Source organism: Rattus rattus, chromosome 2 (genome assembly GCF_011064425.1).
Source record: "Rattus rattus isolate New Zealand chromosome 2, Rrattus_CSIRO_v1, whole genome shotgun sequence".
Taxonomy (NCBI): Eukaryota; Metazoa; Chordata; class Mammalia; order Rodentia; family Muridae; genus Rattus; species Rattus rattus.
In genome coordinates, this window is record NC_046155.1 from 45,894,774 (window position 1) to 45,922,722 (window position 27,949).

A 27,949-nucleotide genomic window follows, 5' to 3' on the forward strand; every position below is an offset into this window, starting at 1 on the left:
AGCCCCTCCTTGTGGCTCGTAGCTGTCAGTAATCCCTGTGGTTGCACTCTATCAGGGTCACATGAATGTATAGATAGAACATGTGTGTTCTTCGCTTGATGTGTGCACAGGTACACCCTCCATGTGTAAATAGTCTCGAAATTCTGTCTGATGGTCTTACCTTTCTGTTTGGTCCACTCTGAACCCATTAACTTCATACAGAGCCCTCCACCATCTTCCAGTTGCACGTGAGGACATGCTGAACAGTGTGGTCACAACTGAGTGTTAGGACTTGCTGTTCCGGATCCAAATACCAGGCCAGTGTCAGACGAGGGAAAGAGGATGAACTCGGGTGGATGCAGAGTGGTGGACAGCAGTGTCCACACTGAGCCATCAGACCACAGCAGATAGCCTCTGAAGTTTGCTCTGAAGAGCGTCAGATGGGCCCTAAACTCAGCTCTGACCGACCCCTGGAAGGATTGCTGAGAGGTGGGGAGCTAAGGTGGGGCTGCAGTGCTGTGCATTGATCTCGTTCTGCAGAGCAGCCCTCATCAGCCAGGAATGACACCACCAGTCCTGCTCCCAGCTCTCGGTTTGCAGGGCAGTGGGTGGATGATTGTTTCCCCCCAACTTGTATATCAGTCCTGCAGTATGTATGTATGTATGTGTGTGTGTGTGTATGTATGTATGTATGTATGCGTGTGTGTGTGTATGTATGTATGTATGTATGTATGTATGTATGTATGTTCCGATCAGTTCTGCTTGTGTCATTTAACCACTATTGCTGCTGCTGGAGTTCCAGTACAGCCCTGGGTCTCCCTAAGATCCCCTAACCCTTACTTCCACCCACAGAGAGTGGGGAGGGGTCCCTTAAAGCCAAAGGCTAACTATTGGCAGACAGACTGGGTGTGGCTGTGGCTGGCAGAATCAGTTGTTCACCCAGCAGAAGGGACAAGGGACTAGAATCTTCTGTGCTATCTGTCAAGACAGCATGCTGTTACAAAGCAAGGCCAGCCACACATTGACCTCCTCTGCTCATGCCCAGTGCCCTTTCTGCTTCTGTTTGTTTATTTAGTTTTGGATTTTGGTTTTTGAGGCAGGGTTTCTTTGTGTAGTCCTGGCTGTCCTAAAACTAGCTCTGTAGACCAGGCTAACCTTGAACTCAGATCCACCTGCCTCTGCCTCTCAAGTGCTGGCATTTAAGGTGTGTGTCACTGCTGCCTGGCACCTTCCTGCTTCCTCTCTGTTGTATTTGCTACTTCTCTCGCTGTTGTGACTAATACCTGACAGGAGCAGCCTGAGAGAGGAATGGGTTGTTTGATTCAAGGTTTCACAGAGATGTAAACTACAAGGATGATGTGGCAGGAACACGTGAAGTCTTGTTCACAGGAAACAGTGTAGGCTGGAGCCAGAGGCTGGCTTCACCTTAAAGGCTTGTTCCTAGTGTCCCACTGCTGCCCGCTGGGGACTCGTGTTCAACACAGATGCCCCAGTGAGATTATTTCACTCTCAGGTAACATTGAACGATGGTGTGACCAGATCATAGCACCATCCTGTTTGGAACCTCAAGCCTAATAAGCCTAATAAAGCCTTTGCATTATAGGTGGGCCAGTCTCAGGTATCTTGCTCTATCAACACAAAGAGAATAAAGCATCAGGGGTCCAAGGACCCTTGCATACTGGTCAGGACCTGGGACAGTACAAAAGTATCATGAGGAACGAGAATGTTGTAGCTGTCAGACAGGCAGCCACCATTTCACCTGCAGATTTACAATCCAGTCTAGCCCCTGGAAGAGTTCTGTGGAAGATTTTGTGGTAAGCATGTCAGTACTCATGAGCAGACATTTCAGTGTCTGTCTCCCGTTCCTCTTCCTTTCTGTTCACTTTTAACTTTTTGGCCAGCGGATTCCTTCTCATCAGATGGCCACTGACAGCTCTTCTCCCCCCTCTGGGTTTCATTAGGAGGAAGCCTCGCCAACTCTGGCTCTGCAGGACTTGATTCCTGAGCTGTGCTTAGAGTCTAGTGCTTGAGCTCTGCCCTTGGCAGGTCTTAACCACAAGTCAGGCCAGCCAGACTTGAGTTTTCAGGAGAATCACAGTCCCAGCCCTTGGAATCAACACAGTGGAAGGCCCGTGCCCTTGCCTGCTGCTCTTCTATGGCAACCTCAGGGCAGTTCAGACACCAATAGGGAGCTGGGCGGTTGCCGCAGGGACCTTTGCCTGCACCCCAGATGGGGCGACTGACCAGTTGGCTGGTACTGACAGGCTGGCAGCACAGAACTGGTTCTTAAACATTTCTTTGCTTCTGTTTATAGAATAAATTGTAGCAGCCAGGGCATGGCAGGCACACACTTGCACCTCAGAGGTAAAGGCAGGTTGATATTATCCTTAGCTGCACAGTGAGCTCAGCACCAGACTCTGCTACGTGAGACGATCTAGAAAGTAAAAACAAACACATAAATAAAATAAACAGTTGTTCATTTAAAACTCAAATAGACATCATCTTCAGAATTCTCTAGGCTCAGCAACTTCAGGCATGTGCCTCCGAGAACATCTGATGAGCCAGCCTGGCTTTGCAGGAGGGAGGGGCTGGTGGGAAGAACATTTTCCTCTTTTGCATTATTTTACTTGTGTGCCTGCTGCACACTGGGGGTCTACAGATGCTGGGGAAGCCGAAGTGTAAGGAGCAGGACCCTGTCCCAAGGCGGAGACAGCACTGGAAGAAGCTAAGGAGAGCTGGATTCTGTAGATCGCTGAGGGGAGGAGCACAGGGCTCTGGAAACATGAAAGCGGTGGCAGCATTTAGATCACAGGGTGGGCAAAGGACAGACTGGAGGCAAGAGGGAAGAGAAAACATTCTTGGCAGAGAGAAGGAGCATGTGTGAGCCCTGGAGGAGGGAAAGTGCCTTCCTCAGCCAGCGGAGGGAGAGGAAAGGCCAGGCTGCACGGGTGGCTGGAGGTGCAGCCTGGATGGGGAAGTGCTGGGCCTCGAGGCCTCGAGGCATTGAATCCGGACGGAGTCTGGAATTGATTCTAAGGGCACTGGAAAACTACAAATGCCTTTTAAGGAGAAGCAGGGAGGAGGGGCTTGCAAAATGCAAACTTCCTTCCCTTTAATAAGATGTGCTTAGATGAGGTGCCTGCGTTTTGATCTATCTCTCTCTCTCTCTCTCTCTCTCTCTCTCTCTCTCTCTCTCTCTCTCTGTCTGTGTGTGTGTGTGTGTGTGTGTGTGTGACTACATTGTTTGTATGAGCATTGAGTTCATGCTCAGTACCACGGAGGCCAGAAGAGGGTGTCAGATCCTCTAGGACAGGAGTTACAGATGTTTGTGAGTTGCCCTGTGAGTGCTGGAATTGAACCCTGGCCTCTGGAAGAACAACAAGCACGATTTTAACCAGGAAGCTGGCTATCTCTCCAGCCCCTTAGCTACATTCTGAGTGGTTCTTCCCTAGAACATGCTGCGGCCATGCAAGGTGAGAGCCCAGTCATCACTTACAGAGTTCCTGGTCTGTGGTCTGCCATCCTAGCTCTTGGGAGCCCAGCTCAGGGCAGTCCTTTCCCCAGACTCTAACCACGGAGGCTTGCAGCCTTCTCTTTCTCCAGGTCTCGTGGTCCTTGCCCAACCTGTGCTCAGCAGCACACCACAAGGGGAAAGGCTCCGATTCCTCCTACCTCCCCCACCACTAACAAACACACAGGTGCACTCGGACCTGTCCAGGTAGACCTTGCCCTGCCTCAGCTCCCACCTTCCCTGTCTGCTGCTCTCTAAGGCTCCACGTGAATACGCCCTTACCCTCTGTGCTCGGTGACCTTCCGAAAGGAGATGCTCTGGCTCACCAAGAGCTGGACCCCCGCTTCCCTGCTTGGATAAGCTGCCCTTGTTGCCCCAGTCAGCTAACCAAAGCCAAATGGAGCTGCCTGCTTCTATTAGCATCATTTTTCTTCCTCCTAGTCTTTGTGAGTTCCCTGACATTTTCTTTCCCTTTGGCTGATTTATCCTCTTTTCTGGTTGCTATGGATCTGTAAAATATTTCCCCTTTCATCTGTTAGTAATGCTGACCAACTGCAAGTCAAAACACTTTCTCTGCGTTTCCCAAGACTTTAGATTAATAGCTGAAAGATTGCATTCCTGTCCCAGAAGGAAAACAGGTCAGTGCTCAGAAATGAGCGAGTGCTCCAAAGTCTAAGTGGCTTAGCCTGAGCTAATAAAGTGAGCCTGAGCTAATAAAGGAAGCGTTTTAGGGACGACCGAGAGCAGAGGTTGGCAAGTATAGCCCACAGGCCAAATTCTGATGACCACCTGCCTTATACAGGAAACCGCACCGGAGGGCACGTGTCCACCTGACGTGCCGTGCTCATGCTACAACCGCAGAGTTAAATGGCTGAGGGTGGGGTGTAGATCAGTGGTAGAACACTTTGTTTCCCATGTGTGAGGGCCTGGGTTCAATCCTCAAACTCCAGAAAATAAGCAAATATTGCATGGCCCATAAAAATCACTGAAGAGCCTAACTTTTCACTTGGAAAATGTCTCCCACCTTTGAACAATACCCAAGTGCAGAGATGGCTGCCTAGGGTCTGAGGCTGCAGAAGCTCGAGAATGGAGTTGCCTTAGCTGCCTTCTGCTCCCCGCCAGAGGATCACTGTAGCTTCCCTGAGGTGGGAGGGAACTCGTCCCCCGCTGAGCTGCTGTGGGCACTGGGGCAAATTCTTAGGGCTTCCCAGGTCTGTAACCTGCCTCAGACCTGGAGCCTCTGGGAGCCCCACTACCAAGCGGCTACTTAACACACTGAGCTGAGATAATTCACCCTACTGCGGGGCTCTCACCTCTCCTCCTCCCCGGGAGTCTTAATTGCTTAGCTTTCAGGCTGAATGTGACTCCTTTGTTTATGTTACCTGCATTTTAGGGATGCTCCCTGCAGGGGCACTGTAGGCCACTGGCGAAAGGGCAGCCCAGCTGGAGAGTTGGAGTGAGGGAACCATACTTCTGACCACTCCGAAGGCTTGTTTATTTATTTAAATTGGGTTTTGTTTGGCTGATTGGTTTTGATGACCATGTGCACAGGTTTAGTGAAGTCTGTGGAACAGTATTGCAGGGGCCCAGGTGTCAGGGTTCAAATCTCCAGTTCAACAAGGAGAAATGCATAGAACACCAGGTCAAAACTGTCCATCTCCTCAAAGGCATGATTGCTCCATCTGAGAAACAGTTTTAGATGTGGAAACTCAGGGTGCACTGCCTGGCATCACACGAGAGCAGCGATACTGTTCATGGGGATTTATCTTGCTTGTTGCTTATTTGGGTTTTCGAGACAGTTTCCTGTAACCCAAGCTGGTCTTGAACTCATTGTGTAGTCAAAGATGATTTTGAGCTCTGATCTCTGGCCTCTACCTCAGAATTCTAGGATTACAGAGGTGTGCTTCCACATGCCCAGCTTTGAAAGCACAATTAAAAGAAAGCTGTGTTGTATATCTGTGGGTCCCAGTTGTGCTAATGGCTTGTCCTCGTGACACGTGGATGACAGGAAGAGGATAGTCATAGAGGCACCTAGTGTGAGGGGTGGGGCTGGGAGCCATTGCTGCTACCGTTTTTGTACCAGCTGTCATATTGAAATTTTCTACAGGGGGTTGGGGATTTAGCTCAGCGGTAGAGCGCAAGGCCCTGGGTTCGGTCCCCAGCTCCGGAAAAAAAAAAAAAGAAAAAAGAAAAGAAATTTTCTACAGAGATGTGGTTTTATTATTAGGGGGAAAATACAAAGGGATGGTGGCTGGCCTGCTTTCTTTCTTCCAGTTCTCTTGGGTAGGAAATGACTAGCACCTGTAAGCCAGACACAGCTCTCCCTGTCTCACATTCCGGGAGTAGATCTCACTACCAGTCAAGCCTTCCTTCTTGCCTCACTGGGCAGAGTCAGTGGCAGGTCTGAGCGTCCAGAGTCTAATGAGGTGCCGGGAGCATGTCTGAACCACCACAGAGCCCTCTCCAGGAAGCTCGCACCCGAGAGGAGAAAAGGTGCTGTGGTCCTCTTCGAGGGAGATGATGGTAGACATGCTGTCCCAGCCATTCAGGCCACTGTGGGGTCACCTGAGCCTAGGAGCCCAAAGCCAGGCTGGGAACACTGTGAGATCAGCTGGATTCCACAATAGCTACCGGGCCCTTTTCCTGCCAGATGCCCATACCTCAGGGAGGCACACCCCAAGGTGTGCTTGGGAGAGCCTGTGGCCTCTTCTAAGCACGAGCCTTCCTGCCTCCAAGCAGACCTTGTTTGTACTTGATGATTTAGGAGAACAGTATGCTGTCAGCTTCCACTGAAGTACCTGGGTCCTACTGAGCAGTGTGGTGGCCTGAACTCTGAAGCCTTTGTCCTTTTCCTCTCTTCACAGGACTACTCAGGTCAGGCACCTAATTGATTGATTGGTTGGTTGATTGATTGATTGATTGATTGCTTTATATCCCAAATGCTGCCCCCCTCCCAGAGTTCATTCGTCTTCCCTCCCCTTCTTGATCACACACTTGTTAATGTCTGTCTTAGCTGGAGCACTTTAGTTTCCCAAACATAACTTTATCATTGTTTTGCTACAGCTAAAATACCCAGGTGACACTGGAAACATGAAAAGCAAGTCAGAGGACAGTGGGGTAGAGCAGATCTCTCTGTGTAGCCCTGGTTGTCCTGGACTCAATTATGTAGACCAGGCTGGCCTCAAACTCACAGAAATCTACCTGTCTGCCTCCCAAGTACTATGATTAAAGGCATATGCCTGTTGTTGTAATCACTGTTAATAATTCTACTAGTTCTTAATGTGACCAGGCCAGCCCTTCAGTAATCAAGACAAAGTCCTATAGATTTAATTATTGGACAATTGCTTACCCCAAAACTATTTTTCTACCCTTGACTGGCTGCTTCCCAGTTGCGCTCTGGCAGTACCAGCTCTGTCCCAGCCTCGCTGGGTTATTCCTCCTCCACCAGTCTGCCTTTTGTGTGCACCTCTCTCCCACACATGCTCCTGGTCCATCCCATCCAATGGAGACCTCCTGCTCTCTCCATCCTCTTTCCTTCTCTCTCCTGTGTTTCCTCCCTGCAACCTCCAGTCTGGCAACCAAAGCCCCACCTACCTCTATTCTCCCCAGTAACAGGCTGTTGCCACTTTTATTTAACCAGTCAGAAAAAAAATTGATGAGCAAATTCATACGTCATTTGGTTACTGAGACTGCTTCTCAGGACGGCAACCAGATCTTGGGGGCCAGCATTTAGCATCTGAATACATGGCAGCACCAGACCAACCTCCAACATATGCTACCATGCCTGGCTACATTTTTGTTTTTAAAAAAGAAAATATGATCTGGGCAGTGATGGCACATGTCTTTAACCCCAGCACTTGGGAGGTAGAGGCAGGCAGATCTCTAAGTTGAGACCAGCCTGGTCTACAGAATGAGTTCCAGGTCAGCCAGGGATACACAGAGAAACTCTGTCTCAAGAAAACAAAAGAGAAAAAAAAGAAGGAAGAAAATATGATATCAAGGCCTAAATTCTGATTCCAGCCCAGTAAAAGCAAAAAGAAATGGGAATTTAGTTACCCATCATCACAGGAAAGTGTGGCTAGCAAGATGGGTAAGGATGGGTAAGGCTGGGGTAGATGATCAGATCCACAGGCTGTCCTCCAACAGCCACTGTTCTCTCTCTCTCTCTCTCTCTCTCTCTCTCTCTCTCTCTCTCTCTCACACACACACACACACACACACACACACACACACACACACACACAAGTAAATTTTTTTTTTATTTTTTAAAGTGGACAGCAGAGAACTGGAACTTCAGGAGAAGGGACTCTCGCTGCTGCCGAGCTCTCTGCCTGTGTAACTTTGCAGAGTAACTGTTTAGTTAAAATGAAAAACAGGCATTGTGTAGAATCCAGCCTGAGGCAGCCTGTCTGATTGTGACCCTCTGAGCTTGTCTCTGAACAGAAACTAGTTGGACAGTTTTACTAGGTGCAGTATGGGACAAACAGTTTCTATAGCCAGTGTCATTTTTGTGAAATCGTTGATGGTTTTATTTTTGAGACCGCATATCACTGTGTTGCTGAGGCTGCCCCAACAGTCACTATCGAACCCAGGCTGGCCTCAAGCTCATATCAGTCCTGTGCCTCAGCCTCCAACTCCTGGGATTACAGCTGTGCACCAGGCTGTACAGATTGAAGTCTTGGAGGCTGAGTAAGTACAGCTCAGTAGCAATGTTTGTGACAGCCAGTGTGCAAGGGCATGGAAACCATGGCACACTCCCTTGATGAGCTTTCAAGTTTTCTCCAGCTCGCCCTCCCACCTCCCCGTTCAAATAGTGTGTGTGGGCAACTTGCAGCTATGTCTTCTTAGCCGAGGACAAATTCCTAAAGTGGGTTGCCGGATTATGTATGGATGCAGCTTGCAGTTATATGTGGTGCCTGTGACCGGCTGCCCTGACTGCTGCACCTGCACCCAGGAAGATCTGTATCACTTTAAAGTCCACAGAAGTCTTAGGAGTCTTGCCACTTCAAAGCTGGCTTGATTTCAGTCAAAGATGTTCTCCAGGGTTGGGAATTTAGCTCAGTGGTAGAGCGCTTGCCTAGCAAGCACAAGGCCCTAGGTTCAGTCCCCAGCTCCGAAGAAAAAAAGAAAAAAAAGATGTTCTCCAAGGCCAGAGACTCAAAGACCCAGCAGAACCTGGACCTCGGCAAACCCTGTTTCCTGCCTTGAACACTGTCACTAGTAACCATTGCTGCCTCTTCCTTCAGTCAGGCACATAGAACTGCTTATGCTTCCGCTCTCTCCTTTACCTGAGAGTGGAGGGAACCTGGAGTATCTGGACAGCGGGTACAGAAACTACGGTTTACCTCTGCGCCTTCGCCTGCTGCCGACCAACAGCCCCTCCGAGGCACCACTTTCTTTTTTTAATTTTAAATTTAACTAATTTATATTAAACACTGCCCCTTTCCCACCCCACCCCCACAGAGGCTCTCCCATTCCCCCTCTTTTCCTCTGAGAAGGTGGGCACCCCCTCCATATTCACCCACCCTGGTGCATCAAGTCTCTGCCAAAGTAGGCTCACCCTTTCCCAGTGAGGCCAGACAAGGTAGCCCTGTTGGGAAGCTGACACCACAGTCAGGCTACAGCTTTAGGGCGAGCCTCCAGTCCAGTTGTTGGGGGGCTAGGTGCCACTTTCTACACAGCAGATTAGCAGTGGATACAGACAAAGTGCTTTCAGACTGACACCGCCTCTGAGCTGTGCAGTGGGTGAAGAATGCTACAGAGGAGGCGTCTCTGTTTAAAGGAAGGGCTGGCAGAGAGTTGACCTTGACCCACAGCAGGTGCTTAGAATGTTTGCAGTCTTGCCATATGGCAAAGGACTTGCTGTTTCCTTTGTGCTTCGTGTTTTTTCCAATCAATGGAAATAACTAGAAAACTCTTAGCTACTCATCAGGGCCCAGACATTTTTTCCTAACATGATAGGCCTTAGGAGGCAGTAAGTAAATTCATCGGCTCAGAAACTGCACTGGTAAAGCTCCTGTGAGTCACACAATTTGTGTATGGACTTGGCTCATTTGGGTACTTAGATGAATGACCCAGAGGCCATTTGACTTTCTGGGTTTTTATTTATCTTGCTTTATTTTGACAGGTCTCTGTATAGCCATGGCTGATCTGAAACTATGTAGCCCAGGATGTACCCCAACTCATGATTCTCTTGTTTGAACTTCCTGACTGCTGCAGTTAAAAATGTGTGCTACCGGGCTGGGGATTTAGCTCAGTAGGGCTGGGGATTTAGCTCAGCGGTAGAGCGCTTACCTAGGAAGCGTAAAGGCCTGGGTTCGATCCCCAGCTCGGAAAAAAAAAACCAAAAAAAAAAAAAAAAAAAAAATGTGTGCTACCACGCCTAGCATAGCACAGCATTATTACTTTTTGTTTTTAGATTTTATTTTTAATTATGTATGGGTAAGGGTGTTGGATCCTCCTAGAGGATAGAACCCCGAAGTTATAGGCAGATGTGAACCTCCAAATGTGGGTGCTAGGAATTGAACCTAGGTCCTTTGGAAGAGTATCCAGTGCTTTTAGCCACTGAGCTATATCATCTCTCCAGCCCTAGGGCTTGTATTTTTAGTATTTTTAGTGCATAGGCTAAACATCTGGTGGGTGAAATCAGTAGAGTTTTACTGGGAATAGCCATGGGCTGTGGCTACAGGAATCTGAGCTCTGTGGCAGCAGCGAGAATGAGGTGCGTGTGCCCGGCTCACAGGGAGTTCAGGGACCCACAGTCTGTCTCTGCTAGCCTGGGAGACTCATTTGGGGCACAGGCCTACATAACTGCAGTGTACTGAGCTTCCTTTACTGTGAACGGTGTTTTCTGTGTAGTCAGTCCTCTCTCTGTGACTGTGACTTTCCTAAAGAGAAAGGAAGTGGAGAGGGAGAAGGGTTTTTTTTGCTTTAGTTTGGTTTTTTGAGGCAGGGTCTCAGCGTATAAACTTGACTGGACTGGAACTCATTATGTAGAGCAGGCTGGCCTGGAACTCAAAAGATCTACCTGCCTCTCTCGCTTTCCAAATGCCTGGATTAAAGGTGTGGACCACCATGCCCCACTCAAGTGAAGGGTATTTGACAATTTGTAGGGGGTACAGCTCTGTATCTCTTGTGGTTAGATTTCTGATCTTTCCCAACTCCAATTGATGTCATGTGAAACCTAGAAGGAACACCCTGGGTATTTCTTCTCGCTTTTCTTTTCTTTATTTTTGAAAAAGGATCTCAAAAATCCTGCTGCATCTCCTCCTGATGGCTGGGGTTGCAGGCTTGCCCCTCCCTTCATCTTTCCTCCTGATGGAGGACATGTTATGTGCATAGTCGGTTCTCTTTTCAGAGTCTTCAACCACATTTAGCCAAATTAATGTCAGGAACCCCACTCAAATGAACTTTTCAAGTTTCAGAATTTTCAAAAGGCCAGTGGGGTTGAAGGAGGACATTTTTTTCTTTTACCACCTGACCAGGTAGAAGAACGTCATAACTGCTCCTACCCACAGCAGCTCAACTCTGAAGGGCTTGGTCTTCTAACTGCAAAGGAGCCCACTGACTGTGCACATAGAAAATCTGTGCATGTGTAGTATGTTTGCTCGTCTTAAAGAATGGCTGCACCCCAGCCCTTCTCTGGTAGAGTCTGTTTGGAAGCCCTGCTGTAGGGCTGCTGTGTATGCCCATGTGCAGAAAGGCTGGGGTGCAAGTTAGTACCACTGAAGCGTCAACGCTCCAGAGTGTCACACCTTTTCCTCTCCCCTAGGAGAAGGTCAAGTGTTTAAAGAGAATTAATTACCCAGAACATATTTTGATTTTGCTCCTGCGCACATCCTCACATTCAGCTGCTTTCTCAGTTTCTGAGTGAGCCTTGCTGTAGAACAGAGCTCTTGCTGTGGCTTGGGGAGTGGGTTCTGTGTGTGTTTGGGGGAGGGGGGTTGGTCTCAGGCAGAGTCACTGCAGGCTCCTCCTGCTGAAGTGCTCACTCACAACTATATTTGATCCCTTTGAGGGAAAGAACAAGACTGGTCCTCCTCAGCAGGAAGGGAGTCTGCTGCCCTCTTTTGATGGGTAAGTGCTGTCAGGGGGAGGTGGATCTGATGGAGAGGGGTCTTAGGACACTGGGCCACAGCATAATACCCCTCAATGTCAGTGTTGGGTGCACCCCTTCCCCAAATGAGGTTAGTATTGCATAGGTGTTTTAGGGCTGCAGAGTAGGCAAATGCCCAAGCTTTCAAATCAGGGTGAACTTAAGGAGGGATGCAGTGGGGACAGTCAGGGAGCCCAATCAGGGATGTGTGGACTTGGTTTCCCTCACTGCCTCAACCAGGCCTGGTTAAAACAGCAACCTCTGGAGAGTCTTGTTGCCTGTCCCAACCTCTATATGTCTGCCCCTATTGGACTGCAGCGCATGTAAGGAGAGAGAGAGAGAGAGAGAGAGAGAGAGAGAGAGAGAGAGCGCATGGAGGTCAGAGAGAACTTGGAAGATGTTTCTCCTCCACCCTGTAGGTTCATCTAGCTTGTTGGCCCCCTGTCGTATTTCTTGCTTATCACTGACTGTCCCTAGAAGGCCTCTGATCACCATCCTAGGGTACTCAAAACAGTACTTGGAAAGGAACACTTGCTTCAGCCACACAACCCCCCCAAAACATTATCTTCCCCCCCTAAGCACTTTAGTTCTAAGGGCCAAATTGGGGGGGGGGGTGCCTTATTTTTCTTGTAGACCAGTGTAACTATACTGTTACACAGAATGCAGACAGTCATCCCATCGTGCTACACAGGGTTAGGATGAATTAGGAACCCTTGGAGAATGTATTCACTCTTTCAAACAATACCTGTTTCCTGAAACCCATTTCCCTAGATTTTGCTAATCTATTATATCCTGGTCAGTCAGGCTTCAGAGCACTGTGACTAAAGCTGGACTCTGGGGAGGTGGGGATGGGAAAGGCCAATTTGAGGTGTCCATCAGAGTCTACGCTCATTCAGCACTAGGCTTGCAAGCATGTACACACATATACACACATACACACAAACACGTAGGCATCCACACGTACACTCCACACACGCGCACAGAGTTTTAAGGGGTTTGCCAGGCAGTAGTTACTGAGGAATGTTCATGTGGACTCATGAGTTCTTTCAAGCAGGGCAGGGCACTGACTGGAACTGGCTTTCTTTAGGCTCTCTGGTATCCTGAATACTGAGCATTCAGAGAGGGCTGAGCTCTGCTGGCTGACAGTGGCCTTTCATGTAACCTGAGGGCTCACAGGAAGGAAGGAAGAAAAGGAAGGAAGGAAGGAAGGAAGGAAGGAAGGAAGGAAGGAAGGAAGGAAGGAAGGAGGGAGGGAGGGAGGGAGAAGGAAGGAAGGAAAGAAGGAAAGAAAGAAAGGAAGGAAGGAGGGAAGGAAGGAAGGAAGGAAGGAAGGAAGAAGGGATAAAAAGCCATTTCCCAGCCCCTACTAGGAATGGCCTTTTATAGGCCAGGCCTGACCCCAGGGATTTCCAGTCCCCCTTGGTGAGGAGGTTTAGGGAGCCAGAGAGGGAAGGAGCCCCTCTAGCCCCTGGCTGGACAGCTGGGCCTCCAACCAAGGCTTTATTAGCATTTGAAAAAGGCTCGGAAGGGCCAGAGCTTCCTGGGGCAGCGCTGGGGCCTAGCGCTGAGACCTGTGGTGGCTTCCCACAGAATAGGGCCAAGTGTCCAGGGCATAAAGACCAGGCTGGACTCAAGAATGAGCCCTTTGTGGCTTTGTCCTTAGCTTGAAAACTGTGACCAAGCCTCTTTCATTGTTAAGAAAGACTATTTTTTGGCCACTACAGACCCTGCCATTCTCTGGAAAGTTCTGTTAGTGTGTCATGCTCTCTAAATATTTATTGCGAAGTGAGGCTTTCTTTTACTCCTCTTAATTCAGTAATGCTTTCTGCAGTCTTGGCCACACACGTGCTTGGAGCAAGGTGTGTCTGTTGACCCTAGAACAGCAACTTGGCCTGAGGCTCTTTTTGCTTAGGGTCTCTTCACTACTTCCTAAATCAAGCCTGAACACAGTGCTATTTGATTACTCTTATTTAACCATTTGGGTTGGTAACCATTTGTTTTTACATTGGAGTCAATAACGGTTGATGAAAGTCATAGCTTTAAACCTTCCCAACCCTTTCCCTGTGTCCAATCTAAAGTCTTTACTGTCTTATAGAGGCTCTCACTAGACAACTGAGCCCTGGGACAAGCCTGCAGGGTCCAGCCATCTGTTTCATAAACCAGGAGCAACGGTGCCACCTACTGGGTGCTTCCTGTTACTACAGGCTCAGTGGCTGTCCTGTTTTCTGGCAATTACACGTCTGTCTCTGTGGTATTTCAGCACATGGCAGTAGTACACTGAGTACAGACCAGAGGCCTAGGATTGGGCAGTGAACCTAAGGTTACAACTAGTAAGGGGCAAAGGCCTCCAAACTCCAGAGTACTGTGCTCTGCTCTTAGAGCCACCAGAGTTCTTTGACACTGTTGATTTTATCTGAGTTTAATATGACTTTCTAATACTTGTATAGCATTGTGAACGTGTTCATTCGCAGTTCTCAATAATCTGGCAACAGTATCAGCTAGAACCTAATGGGTTGTTTTCTTTGTATTATTTTGAAGCTGTCTGATTTTACTCCATGGCAACTGAACAATACCGACTCTTCAGTATTTAGTATGAGTATGATGGTATAAAGGTGTTTTGTTTTTAAAGATTTATTTATTTTATGTATATGTGTACACTGTAGCTGTCTTCAGTCACACCAGAAGAGGGCATCAGATCCCATACAGACGGTTGTGAGCCACCACCATGTGGTTGCTGGGATTTGAACTCAGGACCTCTGGGAGAGCAGTCAGTGCTCTTAACCTCTGAGCCATCTCTCCAGCCCCTAAAGTTTGTTTGTTTAAATACATGTTGTGGAGGGAATGTTTGGTAGAATACATGCCTAATGTGTATGTCATGTTCATCCCAGCACTGAAGAAAAAGTAGGTTTGAGTACAGGGGCTGAGGAGCTGGCTCAGCCATTATAAGCACTTGCTTCTCTTGCAGAAGATCCAGGTATGGTTCCCAGCACCAATATGGTGCTTAAAACCATCTGTAACTCCTGTTCCAGGGGATCAAGAAAAAAAACAAAAACAAAACTTTTTTTTAAAGCTTGTTTGAGAAAGGAGTGTGTTAGTGTTGTGGGGAAAATAGATAATAATGATGCAGGGACACAGATAAGGCAGAGGTCTTGGTGGCAGTGCCGAATATTGGGAAGCGTCCCTCTCACTGACTGCCACATGATTCTGCAACTGTGGATAGTAAAATGCTGTCCCAGCAGTATGAGCTGGTTTCCGCTAGGCTGGCTGCTGAGCCAGGGAGGTGTAAAGATAGGCTTGGTTCCTCTACTTCACCCCACTCCAGGATCATCACCCCCTCCTCTTCTTCCTTGTCCTCTACCTCTTGTCTCCTCCTCTTCCTCTTCTTTTTTCTCCCTCCTCCTCTTTTTCACAATAGCTTTTGATAACTCACATAATATATACTTCACAGTTGGAAACCATTATTTCAGTGAACCTGGAATGTTTCAGTGAACCTGGAACATCTCCCAAAGAAACGCACATGCAGAACTTTCCCCGCTCCCTCTCCATCTCCTGCAACTGCTCCCAGTTCTCTATAGCAGTGGCATCTGGTAAGAATACGTGGTTTTCTGTGATCCACTAGCTCTTTTCATTTAGTGTCATTTTTAAGTTATATTCATTTAGTGTGAGTGTTGTGTGAGCTTGTGTGCACACACACGTGTGTGTACATGTGCCACAGTACACATAGGAGTGGGAGAACCGCTTCAGGAACCAGTCCTTTCCTTCTACTCTGTGGGTCCTGGGGATCAAACTCTGGCTCTCAAACTTTCCAGTCTGAGTACTGGAAACTAATCCTGGGTCCTCCCCACGAATAACAGTGCTCTTAACCAAGCACGGCAGCATCTCTCCAGCCCTTTCTTGGTTTTGGTCTTGAATTCCTCCTCAGGGCTGCGATTTTCCCTTTTTTCCCCTGGATTCTGAGCGGTTAAACTGGTCTTCAGGCTTACATAGCAAGCAGGTTGAGCATCTCCCCAGCCCAGGCTGTCCACATGCTTACTGCTCTGTGTTTTCTGTCTTCTAAATTCTCAACCACTTTACTGCTGCATACAGAGAGCACTGTTACCTCCTCACGGCTTTGACTTTAATTTCCCCTTCAAATATATTAAGCCTCTTTTTATGAGCTAATTGGCTGTTGTATCTTCTTTGAAGAAACATTTATTTGGATATTTTGCCTGATTTTAATTGAATTGTTTGTGTCATTAAGTTGTAAGAGTTCTATATATTCTGGGTACAATATGCTTATATTTTATGAGGACTTATCATGTTTTTGGCTTGACACTATTTTTCCATTCTGTAGGTTGTCTTTTTAAAATTGTGTTTGAATATAAATAACATGAAAATTCTCATCTTAAAACACAGTGCTATACAGCCATTCCCACCATCATCTTGGGTACTTTCCTCCTCTTCCCAGACTGAACTTTACCCCATTAAACCAGTTCAGTTGTCACCCGACTCAGTGTGACGTGACTACACAGAGTGGTTCCCCACATCTGTCTGACTTCACTTAATGGACGTTCATCCGTGTGGTAGCACAGGTTAGAATGTCCGTCTTCTTAAGGCTACATAGTATTTCATCTTATGTAAATCCCACGTATTGGTAGTCCATTGGTTCATGATGGGCATTTGGACGGCTTCCACGTTTTTGCCGCAGTGAGCATTAGCACACAATCTGTTCAAGGCCCTGCGTTCAGTACTTTGGAGTGTGTACCCCAAATTGGAATTGCTGGATCACATGGTAATTCTGCTTTCCAGTTTTTGAGGACCTGCCATGCTGTTTCCATAGCAGCTGTACCATTTGACATCGCCACCAGCAGGGTACAAGGGCTCTAATTTCTCCACATCAGGCACCAATACTTGTCATTTCTGGATTTGTTTCTGTTATTGTTTATAATTACCATTCTAACGGATGTAAAGTGGGCGTGGTTTGATTTGCATTTCTTTTTTCCGTCTTGATGGCGATGGCTACAGCACAAAATGGTTTTAATTTTGATGAAGTTCAATCTGCCTGTCCATTGTTGCTTGTGCCTTTGGTATTACATCCAGGGAACTGGCGCCCAATCTGACACGTCTTTGTTTCCTTCTAAGTGTTTTGCAGTTTTAACTCTCACAGTTAGGTCTATGATCCATTTTGAGTCAATTTTTGTTTATGGTATAAGGAAGAGTTCCAATTTGAGTCCTTTGAATTTGGATAGCCCGTTGTTCCAGCACCATTTGCTGAAAAGACTCTCCCCCTCCCCCCTTGAGTGTCTTGGCACCGTTGTCGAAATTAATGGCCTTAAGCGAGCAGCTTTATTTCTGTGCTCTCAATTGTGCTGTATTGATCCCGTGCCTCCTCGTGCCAGCCAGCCCATACTCACTTGGCTGCTGTAGCTTCATAGCTTAGAGCCAGGCGGACTGAGATCACTGTATGTTGAGGCCCCAAGTCTGATTCTCAGTACCGCACAGATCAACACACAAACAACAGACCTAGGGAGATGGAGCCCTTCAACTTTGTTCTTTGTCTCTTCTTACTATTTACGTGTTTATCTTCAGTTCCAGGAGATGAGCTTAGACCCCTTGTTCATACTTAGAAAATATTTGTCTTGCTCTTGGTGGAAGAAGGAAATGAGTCTTTGGTTTACCGTTGAGCGCAGTGTCAGCCGTGGATTTTTAGACATCCTCTCTCAGAATGAGAAGCGCCCATCTAGTCCCAGTTTCAGTGGTTTGTTTTGTTTTTGTCTGCACTGAATTTTGTCAAGTGTTTTTCCATGTCTCAGAGACACCAGTGTTATGTTCTTTTCTGTCTTTTAATCTTTGTTCCTATAGACAGGATCTCACATAGCCCAAGCTTGCTGTAAACTCATGTGACCCCAAGTCTTCTCTTTTCTTTCAGTGTTTATTATTGCCTATGTAATATGATACCTGCATGTGTATTGGGGGGCTGCTGATTATAGATAGGCATGGCAGGGAAGAGAGAGGGGGTTCAGGAATAAGCAAGCAGGAGTCCAGAAACTTGAGGCTTTCTCAGGAGCTCCACCTTCTCTACGTTCCTCCTCTGTTCTCCTAGAGGAACACTCTCCTCCCCTCCTGAATGAACACTATGGAAGGATTGGCGGCTCCCTGAGCCTGTGTCTGCCTGGGAAAGATGGTTGGGTAATGAGGTGACACAGGAAGGAATTAGAGTTCAGAGCAAGCCAAGACAGTCAAGGCAAGTGAAGGCAGAAACCTCTGGCCCTAGGCTGGGGTATGCACGCCTGTGTGGCATGTATGACGTGTTTGCCTTGACATATGGCACACATATTTAGCAGAGGTTCTCTGCAAGCAGGTGTGGAATGAGCTCTAAGATGTGGAAATCGGGGGGGAATATGGGAAAGTGGGTACTTGCATATGTGTTCAAAGAAAAGAAACGGAGGGGAGCTGGGGACAGAGCCCACTCACCTAACTTGCCCAGTGTCTGAGCTGTGTCTCCAGCATCACACGAAACTGGGTGTGGTTGGGCCTGGAGAAATAGCTCAGTGGTAAAAAGCACTGCCTGCTCATCCAGAGGACATAGGTTGGATTTGCAGCACCTGCATGGCAGCTGACAGATGTCTAAAAGTTCATATCCAGGAGACCTGATGCCTCTTCTGGTATCCTCAGACCCCAAACACCTAAGCAGAATACAGACACACATGCGGTCAAAACAGCCATGCACATTTTAGAAAGGAATCCACAACCGGGTATGGTGGCACATGTCTGTAATCTCAACACTTGGAGGTGAAAGTACTAGGTTCAGAGTTCGAGGTCATCCTTGGCTGCATAGGGAATTGGGGGCCAGCCTGGGCACCTGTGGTTGCACATGAGCTGGCTAAAGCAGTACACACTGAGTGTTCATGACAAGAGACCGGGTTGGGGACTTAGTACCGCATGGGAGTGTTCTCTAAGGCTTTGCTGCCTTAGGCATGTTCTGTTTGGTTTCTTGTTTTTATTTTTTCAGTCTACACAGTCTAGCCTCAACTTATTGTCCTCTTGCCTTACCTCTTGAGTGCGAGGGTTGCATGTATGTGCCCCCCTACTCCTGGCACTTTATTTTGTTTTTAAGTAATAGGCCTTTGTGTCCTGAGGTTGTAGTCACTGTGCTGTCACAGAGGTACCCCCACCCCAAAACCATGCAGTCTGCTGAGATGGGCAGGCACTCTCCGACCTCCATTGATCTGAAGTCCCCAGTGATCCTCAGAAATTCTGGCTGCCTGTGGGAGACTAGTAGCAGCTCGCCAGGGTTTTCTGAGGTTGAGTGTTCCCTTTCTGTGCTGATTCACTAGCACAGAAATCCTAGATCATTTTCCAAGAAGGATTCCCACAGTTCCCAACTTCCTTGCTCTCTGATGGTCCGCTGGCCCCACTGGAAAGCACCTCATTCTTGGCTTACTTGATCATGCCCTTCCCCCACGGGTAGTGGCACTGGAGAAGAACAGCAGATGCTAGAAGTCTTTGGCTTTCCCAGGCCAAGCGAGCATACACACCAGTAGCTTACCCTTTCCAGTGAAGGCAAACAGGCTGGGCCATCCTGGACCATTTGCTGTTTCGGGAGTGGCTTCAATTCTTTGCCTGTATTGGGAATGGGTGCATCTGGCTGTTCTAGGAGGCTTAGGGACTGAGGAGCCTCCTGACCTGGGCTTTGAGGTCTTGGGGCGCTTCCAGGCCTGGATCCAAATGTTGAGGGTCCTCCTGTCTCTCCACAGAGAATACCTTCTGTAGTGGGGACCACGTGTCTTGGCACAGCCCTTTGGATAACAGTGAGTCAAGAATTCAGCACATGCTGCTGACGGAGGACCCACAGATGCAGCCTGTGCGGACACCCTTTGGGGTAGTTACTTTCCTCCAGGTGAGATACCCTCAGAGGTTTCAGACAGTTTATCCTTGTGGGGAAAGTCCAGAACAAGGGGGAAGGTGAAGGGGGAAAATGAAGGGCAGGAGACTCCCCTTGGTCTTGTCTTCCCCTGTGGTGGGCTAATCTGATTTCATGCTGCAGGAGGGACTTCCCAGCTGAGAGCCAGCTCGCCTCAGTTTCCCCAGTGGGCGTGGCTCTCCCCAGCTGCTTATCCTTGCAGTTCTAATGAGGTCAAGTGAAGAAGGTTCGGCTGGTACACAAAGGTGTAGCTATAGTGGGAACAGCTCTGACCACCCCTGCCTTAGGGAGAGCCTCCCCTGACTTAAGGTATAAGCTGCCCGTTGTTTCTTCTGTAGCCAAGAGCTAGGCTCTGTGCTACTAGATACCTGGTCAGGCCTCCATGCCTGTTTATGCAACTCAGGAACCCCTCAGCTAGGCAAACACCTCCTAAGGGAGCCATTACATTTTGGGGACACCAGCCTAGAAACAGACCCTACCTATGTCCCAGCTACTTGAGAAGCCCCTGAGAGAGTCCAGATAGCTGGATATCTGGGAGGGATGGCCATTAAAACACAGTGGCTTCTTGTCCTGGGCCACAGATTGTTGGTGTCTGCACTGAGGAGTTACACTCAGCCCAGCAGTGGAATGGGCAGGGCATCCTGGAGCTGCTGCGGACAGTGCCCATGTGAGTACATGTCCCCGTGAGCTGAAGGCTTGGACCCCTGGGTCTTTGGGGTGGCTGTCCTCCCTCTATCCCACCTATAGAGTTCTTGCTTTGCTCTTTGGGGCACTCAGTTTGCTGTGGTCCCTGACCACTAACACTGCCCTTTGTGTTCTGGGCCCGGGACAGCAAACAAGAAAGGCTATTGACTGCCAATCAGTTCAGACCCTCAGTTACCACCATCTCTTCTTGTCCACAGTGCTGGCGGTCCCTGGCTGATAACTGACATGCGGAGGGGAGAAACCATATTCGAGATCGATCCACATCTGCAAGTATGTCTTGAGTGAGGAAAACCTTGCTAGCACACTCTTCCAAATAACACTGGCTTCCATCCTGACAAAGCGGAGGAGCCCTGTGTGTGAGCCAGTAGAAATATGGCCTGGTTTGGAACCTGTCCCCTAAATACAGCCCACGTAGGAAAACAGATTTCAGCCCAGAAAAGCAAGCCTGACACATATATGTGTGCATTTACAAAGAATGGACTTTATTATATGTAAATTACATATCAACTTAAAAGTAGATCACACCAGCAAAGGAAGGTGATCATAAGGAGCTTTGTTTCTTTGCCCTGTGTTCCTTTCCCTGTTCCTCCTCCTCCTCCCCACGTTTTCAGGGAGCCACCCTCCCTGTGTCAGGGAGACAGCAGCACGGGCAATGTGGACCCCACAGCCCATCTGCAGGGTGAGTGCTGCTTGGTCTAAAGATCCTGTCATTCTTCCTAACTCATTCCCCAACCCTGCCAAGGTAGGTTGGCTCTCTGATGTGTGAAGGAGTCTTTAGACCCCACCAGTCTGCAGCTGACCCTACTGTGGCTGCCTGGACAGTGTCAGTGTCACCTTCTGTGGTCACTTGGCACACAACTGCACATTGGAAGACCCAGAGCATTGCTGCATGTCTTGCATGCTGTGCAGGGGCAGAAGCACCAAACCACTGCCTCCTCCTGCTCACCTCACACCAGAGGCAGGTGGTGGCCGTCTCTGAACTTGGCATGTTTCTGTAAAGCTCCGGCAGGCCTGTAAGGCAGGCCATGGCAGCGGCTGGGCACTTTAAATGATACAGGGACATGTCGTTTGCAGACATAGGTTCTTTGCTATCAACCTGTGCGTTGTGGGGCACACAGCGCCTTCCTTTACACAGGAGGCTCCTCCACTTTCCGGGTACCTCTAACCCTGACATGGTCTCAGTGCTGTCAGAACTGTTCGTGTGTCTCTACTTTGAACCTGCCTTCTGGGTGGCTTCTGCTCATGTGAGAACCAGAAGCCATGGAGGCTCCATCCCCCCTTCTGCAGCCACACTGGGACACAGCGTGGGGCACTGTGGGCTCTTGTTTATCCCCTGTACTCAGAAAGGACTTGGTCCCCTGAATTAGTAGAGCAAGCAGACCCTTCCCCTTCTGCATGGTGAAAGCTGGAGGCTCCCTCAGACCACAGCTAGCACGACCATAGCACCTATGGTCTTTGCCATCAGACAGGAAGGCAAAGTGAAAGAATATGGCTTGCTTTCCTGATGGCTCCGTGTATCAAGTGAGAACACTTTTTGCTGTGCCTCTCTGGGGCTTGTTTGCTCCACTGAGAGCTGATTTCTATTCCTTTGACCTTAGTTTACCACTAACCCGCTGTGTGCCTAACCAGGCAGGTCCTTTTGTCCCTGTAACCCTGGGTCTCACACATGATGAGGTAAGTGCTCGCCACCACTCTCATCCCCAGCCCAGCCCATGGTTTGCTTTTTCAGACAGGTTCTTGCTGTTACCCAGGCTGGCCTTGAATTTACTCTGCACCCCAACAGGCCTTAAATTTACTATCCTCCTGCCTCAGCCTCTTGAGTAGCTGGGATAACCACGCAGCTGCATCTATGGATCTTAGCTTTTCCTTTTTACAGTAAAGATAAGTGTTCAGGACAAGTGGGGCCATGAATTGATTGCCTTCCACTCTGCCTCACTGAGGGAGGGCCTCAGGGCAGCTGCTGACAGAGAACTCAGCTTTTCCCCAAGCAGCTCCAGCCTGCCCCTTCACTCATGCCTAAAGGACCTATAAAGCTGTGTCCTGCCTGCTGCCAGCCTCTCCAGGAGGTGACAGTACCAGAGGAGAGAAGAACCGGTGGCTGTGGGTAGGAGGCCACCTGTGACCAAGGCATAAGAACAATGCCCTTGTCTGGGAGCCCTGGAGAGGGATGGACTGGCACAGGGACATGGGGGCTTCTGAGGAGCTTTGTCACAGGAGGGTTACTTGGCCTGCATGGCTGTTTATGGACAAGGTTGCTAGAGTCTTCCAGATGACCTTTGATCCAAAGCCCAGCACCACAGAACTATGTTTTACCAGAAAATCCAGGGATGTTTTGAGTACAACTCTTCCTTGAGGCCATTTGGAGGAAGTTTAGACTGAAGGGAGCCAATGTCTACACAAAGGCAAAGCCTCTGGGGGAAGTGTGCAGCAGTTGCTGCCCTTCAGACCCCTGTCTCAGCCTAGGAAATGGAAAAGAACCCCATCCAGAGCCCTTTGCCAAAGTGAGCTGGCACCTATGCACAGGGAGCACGGCTGCTCTGGGGCGACGGCCCCCTCTAGCTGTTATAGTGAGGAACTGCAGGTACAGGTTCCCAAATCAGGTCAGGCTTACACCCTAACTCCTCTAGGGGGTGAGGTGGGGTGTGCATGGTCATCGTTGGAAGATCAGGAAGAGGGGAAGCCTTCTGCCTTGCCTGACAGAAATAGGTCTTTGCTTCATCAGCTCTGAGAGCCAGCAGGTTAGAGCTGTCTGTCAGGGCTGAAGATGGCACAAAGGCCATCTTCACAAATGTTGGTGGAAAGGAAGTGTCCATCTATGCTCATTCCTTCTGGCTTCCCCTAACCCTGTTCCCAGAGGAGTCCCAGGCCTGGAAGGAGCCACTGTGCATGTAACAGAACAAGGTCAACGAGGCCCTGACCTTACAGCAGCTGTCCACACTCAGCACCTACAAGGGCTAATGTTGCAGCGAGCAGTAGCTGTGCCGGGGCAGTAACCCTGGGACACTGGTTCACTGGGGAGACTCTGACTCTTTGGTTCTTTTCAAGCAGGAGAGAGTTGACAAAGGCATCGAGACAGACGGTTCTAACCTGAGCGGTGTCAGTGCCAAGTGTGCCTGGGATGACCTCAGCCGGCCTCCGGAGGACGATGAGGATAGCCGGAGCATCTGCCTCGGCACGCAGCCTCGGAGGCTGTCTGGCAAAGGTTGAGGCCTTCCCCTGCCTTGCCCCTTTCTTCCAGGCTCCTTAGGACAAGTCTCTAACTAAATAGCAGCCCACTCTGATTATTTTCTGACAAATGAATTTTTCCAATGTGGGTGAACTACATGAGAGTTATTGGCCTGCTTAAAGCTGTTTCCTGTGTGCATTTCAAACACACTAGTGGGAACTATGCATACACCTTGCTCCTTGGACTCTGACCTCATGCATGTGAGTGGGAACCGTTGCATAGTTAACAGAAGTACACAGTCCACCCAAAGACAAGGCAGCGTGTGTCCACCCCCACAGAGCCAACACAGAGCCCAGATGTGGCCTGAAGCCACGCCAAGCCTGAGAGTCTCTCTCCTTAGGCCTTCCTGGGCTTTTAATGAGAGGGGCCTGAATGTGGAGCCCTACATTGCCCTCTACTGCAGTCCCAGAGGCTGTGGGAGGTCAGCCTACTCCCTCTGCCTTCCGGGTAAGGGCTTAGAGAAGGAGGATGTGGCTGTCCTGTTGGACGCTCCCATGCTGGTCTTGGCTACAGAAGTACTTGTGGGGTTTTGTTTTGTTTTGTTTTGTTTGCTAAGGCTGTCCCTGGCTAATGCCAAAGGAAAAGCAACCATTTATATACATGTAAGTTTAAGCTTTCTGTCTCCTTCCTTTCTTAGTTCTTCTGTCTTTTTCATTTATCAAAGAATAAGATGCCTTCAACCTTGAATAAAATACCTGACTTGGTTTACTTTGGAGACAAGGTCTCATGCAGCCTAGGCTGACCTCCAACTTACTGTGTAGCTAAGGATGACCTTGATTGAATTCCTGATCCTCCTGCTTCCAGCCTCTGCAGTGGTAGGTTTCCAGAGGCACCATAACACCTGGCTTCTTCCTTCCTTCCTTCCTTCCTTCCTTCCTCCCTCCCTCCCCCCCTCCTCCCTCCCTCCCTTCCTTCCTTCCTTCCTTCCTTCCTTCCTTCCTTCCTTGTGCTGGGTAGAAGCTAAGCACAGACCATGCCCTGGAGCTGCTCCTCCACACTCCATGCCGTATGTGAGAACACTCATCCCTCATGAAAATGTTTCTAAAAAGATAACTTCAACTCCTCACGCAAACATCTGAGCCCTTTTTTTCCGTCCTGCAGGAGTAGAGGGGTGCACACCCAGTTGCTTTTGACAAAAAAGAATGACTTAAGAGAGGTTGGCAATTGTGTCCACAGCTGCAGTCAACGTTGCTATTTTATTTATTGTTTATTTCTCAGACAGGCTCTCTCTCTGCAGCAGAAACTGGCTTCTAATTTCCTGCCTCAAACTCTCCAGTGCTGGGATTGCAGACATGCACAACCATGCCCAGCACGGTTTTGTTTTTAATTATTGTAAAATAATCCACTGTACAATAACAGGTCACACAGCAAAGTTGCTGGTTGTGCCTTCTCTGTTAGTACTGCCGGCCCATCTCTTCCTTCCCCTTTCTTCCTTCACTTGGACGCAGTGTGCTATTGTGTGTAGCCCACCCAAACTGATCTCAAACTTGTCAAACTTGTATTTCAACCACTGAGTGCTGGGTCTGCTGATGTGCACCACCATGCCCTGCCTCTCCCCAGTGTGCTGCTCTTCTAAGCTCTCATTCAGGCTGGGAGCCCAGAGGGCCAACTGGCAACCTTGTGATTTCATTGCAGACACAGAGCAGATCCGGGAGACCCTGAGGCGAGGACTGGAGATTAACAGCAAACCTGTCCTTCCACCAATCAATTCTCAGAGACAGAATGGCCTCACCTACGACCGAGCCCCGTAAGTGTCTGTGTGCTGGGACTAAGACAAAAGGATGGTATTTTTCCTGAGGGGCAATCCCTGAGCATTGCATGAGAGGGAACAGTGTACATGGTTCTTGTTGAATGGACCCAGGGTCTCTAGGTTTAAGGGCAGCCCTGGTCCAGGGCACATAGACCTGTGGACTGTAGCAAAGGACCTCAAAGGGGACCATGACTATAAACAGCAGTAAATATTTATATGGATTGTGTGTGAACAGAAGAGAGTCCAGGTTGGGACAAAATCTGACTGAGGGCCTCTGAACCTTGTGGGAGCCCATTGTGCTAAGCCAGTCCCTTCCTTATCTCACTCTGGGTCAGAGTTGCCCTTCCTTCTTCCTTCCTGGAGCCTGGGCTCTGGCTGATAGCTGCAGCCCCAGGGACCTCCTTGTCTGGCCAGCCCTGTATTGCAGGCTGCTGCTGAGGCCCTTCTTCCTGCCTGCCTTCCTGGGGCCCAGGGAGGGGAAGGAAAGTCCTGTGCAGGCCTCTGCCGCCTGCCTAAGGGTCCTGTAGTCCTTAGGAGAAACTAGCTACCCCAGAGGTCAGATCTGCTTCCTCCCCCTTCTTCCTCTGTTAGGAGGCAAGTGGTGAGCAAGGCTAGAACTGGGCATCCCTTCTTCTCACACAGTAGGTGATGCCGAGGTGCTGGCCACTCAGAGCAGGGACCTCGCCTGCCTGGGAGGAAATTGCTGGGGCTTGGGTGGAAAAGGAGCTGGACTAATCCTGCAAGACTAGGATGATCCACCTACCCCTTAAGAAGTCTATGTGGCAACCCCAAGCCCTGGGGGCCATCCAGGATGCACAGGGCCTTCCTTTGGGGACATAAATGAAACAGTAAACTGGTCATGGTGCATGCAGTCTGCCTGCACACAGTCCGTTGGAAATGACCATGGGTTGGAGTCAGGCTGCAGTTGCTGATTCAAGATCCCTGGAAAGATCAGTGGTGTAGCACAGGACAGCAAAGACAGCATTGGAACAGGCAGCGTGTCTGGAGAGAGAGGATCCAGAGTGTGCCCTAGACCTGCAGCTACTACAGGGACTGAGGAGGGGAGGCCTGGCTGGTTAGCACTGAGGATGCACCCTGGGTGCTGAGTATGGTACTGAGAGGGTTATCCTGGGCTCGCTTCCATCCAATGTGGCTTACCTGGTGTACTTGCCATCCAGATGCTGGAAAAATTGAGCTCTCTAACAGCATGAAGAGGCCTCCAGTGCTGCCCAAAGCCTACAGCTGCCAGCCCGTGACGTTCTTAGGTTGCTTGGGTTTTGCTCTGGCAGTAGCAGGTAGCCAAGCTGTGTCATGGGGCTTCCGGAAGCTTTCCACCTGCAGTCTGGACCCTGACCCGGAGCTGCACTCCTTTCTCCCTCCCTAGGCCCTGATTGTGACTTCTTACACTGAATTTCCTCGGCACTGGTGGTAGGCCAGTGGTACTAGTGGACTTATAGCCTCCAGTAATGTGCAGGAAATGTGGAGCCTTCCAAATGTCCCTCCCACCTCTCAAAGAAGGCCAGGACTTCTGACAGAGAATTTGATATCTCATTTTCTGTCTTGTTTATGTGTCTGACTATTGTGCCCCTAGATTCTGCAAGGGACACCAGTTGGACTCACAGTTCCTGTAGACACCACAACTGGGCAGTAAGGAAGTGGTGGACTGGGCACTTGGCAGAAGGTTGTTCCCTTTGCCCCTACTCTTTGCTCTCTGTTGGCTGATAAAGAGATGGGTGAGAATAGATCTGGAGTCATCTGCCCTCCCTGCAGCTCAAGGGCCCAATAGGTTCCCAAGGAGCTGAAATCTGACATCTAAAGGGGTAACAATGTCTTCCTCTGAGGTTCTTGGTCCTGTTTACCAACTTAACAAGCAGTCGAGCAGCAGTTTCTCCTCCTCACTCCCCGGCTAAGACCACCCCCAGCATGCTCTCAGATCTCCCAGAGCCCAGCTCTCTGTTGTCTCAGAATCGACAATGGTCAGCTCAGTTGAGATTAGCAAGCACCATTGTAATATCTGTGCTGCCCACTCTGGGACCTGACCTCGTTTCAGATGCACCATAAAGATCGTGACAGAGAAAGCCAGCCCCAAATGTGCTGGCACCACCGTTTGCCCTTCTCCCCCTGGGAAGCTGCCGTCACAGCAGGGCCCTGTTTTGTCTGCCTGTCCAGTTTTCTTTTCGTCAGGACTTTGGGCTGTGCAGCCTGATGTGTGGGTCTAGGAGGTCACAGAGACAGATCGGTTTAGAAGAGCTGATCCAGCCAGGCACCAGCAACTGGGTCCTGGCCTAGTTGGGGAGTTGGGTACTTGCTAACTTCATACATCCATAGCAGCCTACAGTTTATACCAGTTTTCATTCAATTCATCCTCAAAACCACTGTGGAAAGCAGATAATCTTACATGTTTTCCTTTTACAGAAGGAAACGGTGAGACATAGGGAGCTGATAAGTAGTTTAGGGCACGCTCAACGAGTGTGGTCTTCCTAGCCCTGTGCTCAGGGACCGTGAGGACCATGCAGGCCAAGCCTCTGAGACAATAATGATCTCACCGGAGGAACTCAGGTACTAACTGGTTGAAGCATGAATAGGGACAAGCTCTCACATGGCGCCGAGGACAAGCTAGGTCCATGCTAGCAGGCTGCCAGGCTTACTGAACTGTCAGACAGACCTCTCCTCAGCCCCGATGATTCTACAAGTAATGAGCTTTGTCACATTGGCTCCTTTATAGCAAAGCTACTGTAGACACAGGCTTTGTTTTTTTCCTCAGAAACAAACGTAGCCCA

The 27,949-nt window shown here is 49.2% G+C and overlaps 1 protein-coding gene across 2 annotated transcripts in view; it reads left to right on the forward strand.

The window, feature by feature from the left end:
- Nucleotides 1-27,949, forward strand: part of Sufu (SUFU negative regulator of hedgehog signaling) — a 95,177-nt gene that overhangs the window by 37,856 nt on the left and 29,372 nt on the right. Inside the window, exons 4-8 of one of the 2 annotated variants that reach the window (XM_032892128.1) lie at nucleotides 19,322-19,464; nucleotides 20,070-20,155; nucleotides 20,391-20,463; nucleotides 23,239-23,395; nucleotides 25,055-25,166. In XM_032892128.1, coding sequence (XP_032748019.1) covers nucleotides 19,322-19,464; nucleotides 20,070-20,155; nucleotides 20,391-20,463; nucleotides 23,239-23,395; nucleotides 25,055-25,166 — 571 coding nt within the window. The remainder of the gene's footprint in view (nucleotides 1-19,321; nucleotides 19,465-20,069; nucleotides 20,156-20,390; nucleotides 20,464-23,238; nucleotides 23,396-25,054; nucleotides 25,167-27,949) is intronic. The other variant, XM_032892129.1, reaches the window with a different exon arrangement.